General features: G+C 73.7%; 1 protein-coding gene across 1 annotated transcript in view; it reads left to right on the top strand.

The window, feature by feature from the left end:
* Window positions 1-225: 225 nt before the first annotated feature.
* The window catches only part of LOC107160182 (uncharacterized protein KIAA1522), a 31,702-nt gene continuing 29,803 nt past the window's right edge, over window positions 226-2,124 (top strand). The window contains exon 1 of the mRNA XM_048784632.1: window positions 226-715. Within this exon, the coding sequence (XP_048640589.1) occupies window positions 484-715 (232 nt within the window). The 5' untranslated portion in view covers window positions 226-483. The remainder of the gene's footprint in view (window positions 716-2,124) is intronic.

The following is a 2,124-nucleotide window of genomic DNA, read 5'->3' as shown; positions in this document are numbered from 1 at the left end:
ACTCGCCTGTCTCCAGGCTTGCGGGGGGACACTCGCGACCCTTCTCAGGGCAGTGCGTCCTCCTTGAATTGGACTCCGGGCCGTCCTCCTGCCTCCTGTGCTGGGGATCTGAGGTCAGTGGGGCTGGGGCTGCTCACGGCTGGGTCCTGCCGTGGCGTCCGCGTGTGGCGTGGGTCTCCTGGGCGCGGCCCTTTCTGGCCGGAGTCAGAGCGGGGGCCACCCGGCCTCTGGAGCGTGAAGGTGCTGAGCGTGAGGCTCCTGTGGTCCTGTGGGGACGTGGGGGACAGCGGCTCGGCCTGGAGGGGCCCTCTGACAGGTGGACGCTGGGTGCCACCTGGTTCTGCTGGACCTCACGGAGGTTCTCTGTTGTGCGGTGAGGGACCCCCACTGGCTTCTGGCGTCTGGCCTCGGCATGGGTGAGCTGGCCTCGGGTGTGAGCCTGCCGTGGTCCCTCGGTCTCCACTCTGGGTGACATGGTGCAGGATGGTGTCCCGCGTGGCCCCTCCCTCGAGAACGGGCAGGTGCCTCTGTTCCGTCCCCCCTCCCCTGGCAGCAGGGCCTCCCCTTGGTCTGCGGAAGCCGTCTGGGGTGTGGACGGCTCCTCAGGCCGCGTCTCAGCAGCGTGCTGGGAGGGTCAGCGTGGGCTGGACGGCTCCTCGATGGTCGTGGTCCCAGAGGGCTGCCGGGCCCCAGGCGGGTGGGGCCCCAGGAGCCGGCGCCTGCCCTCTCTCCCGGGCGCTGCCTCCAGCCTGCAGAGCTTGTGCCCACAGCCCGGGCGGCCACGGCCAGATGACCTGCACGAGGGCCTCTTGCCTGCCTGCCCCCCGGGCGATGGGCTAAACGTCCCTGGGCTGGTTTCGGCAAGTTATTTATTTACGGCAAATTGCGGAAATAAAATCTTTTACTGTCTGGCCAGCGTTTGGCCCAGTGTGGGGGGGATTCTGGGGAGTCAGCCGCCTGCGTCTGCGTTGGACAGCCACGCAGAGAGGCCAGGGCCTCAGGGGCCCCCTGGCCTGTGCGGTGGGTCCAGGGCCTCAGGGGCCCCTGGCCTGTGCGGTGGGTCCAGGGCCTCAGGGGCCCCTGGCCTGTGCGGTGGGTCCAGGGCCTCAGGGGCCCCTCGGCCTGTGCGGTGGGTCCAGGGCCTCAGGGGCCCCCTGGCCTGTGCGGTGGGTCCAGGGCCTCAGGGGCCCCCTGGCCTGTGCGGTGGGTCCAGGGCCTCAGGGGCCCCCTGGCCTGTGCGGTGGGTCCAGGGCCTCAGGGGCCCCCTGGCCTGTGCGGTGGGTCCAGGGCCTCAGGGGCCCCCTGGCCTGTGCGGTGGGTCCAGGGCCTCAGGGGCCCCCTGGCCTGTGCGGTGGGTCCAGGGCCTCAGGGGCCCCCTGGCCTGTGCGGTGGGTCCAGGGCCTCAGGGGCCCCCTGGCCTGTGCGGTGGGTCCAGGGCCTCAGGGGCCCCCTGGCCTGTGCGGTGGGTCCAGGGCCTCAGGGGCCCCCTGGCCTGTGCGGTGGGTCCAGGGCCTCAGGGGCCCCCTGGCCTGTGCGGTGGGTCCAGGGCCTCAGGGGCCCCCTGGCCTGTGCGGTGGGTCCAGGGCCTCAGGGGCCCCCTGGCCTGTGCGGTGGGTCCAGGGCCTCAGGGGCCCCCTGGCCTGTGCGGTGGGTCCAGGGCCTCAGGGGCCCCCTGGCCTGTGCGGTGGGTCCAGGGCCTCAGGGGCCCCCTGGCCTGTGCGGTGGGTCCAGGGCCTCAGGGGCCCCCTGGCCTGTGCGGTGGGTCCAGGGCCTCAGGGGCCCCCTGGCCTGTGCGGTGGGTCCAGGGCCTCAGGGGCCCCCTGGCCTGTGCGGTGGGTCCAGGGCCTCAGGGGCCCCCTGGCCTGTGCGGTGGGTCCAGGGCCTCAGGGGCCCCCTGGCCTGTGCGGTGGGTCCAGGGCCTCAGGGGCCCCCTGGCCTGTGCGGTGGGTCCAGGGCCTCAGGGGCCCCCTGGCCTGTGCGGTGGGTCCAGGGCCTCAGGGGCCCCCTGGCCTGTGCGGTGGGTCCAGGGCCTCAGGGGCCCCCTGGCCTGTGCGGTGGGTCCAGGGCCTCAGGGGCCCCCTGGCCTGTGCGGTGGGTCCAGGGCCTCAGGGGTCCCCTGGCCTG

Source organism: Marmota marmota, unplaced genomic scaffold, assembly GCF_001458135.2.
Source record: "Marmota marmota marmota unplaced genomic scaffold, marMar, whole genome shotgun sequence".
In the NCBI taxonomy this organism is placed as follows: domain Eukaryota; kingdom Metazoa; phylum Chordata; class Mammalia; order Rodentia; family Sciuridae; genus Marmota; species Marmota marmota.
This window is presented reverse-complemented; position numbering and strand designations above follow the sequence as displayed.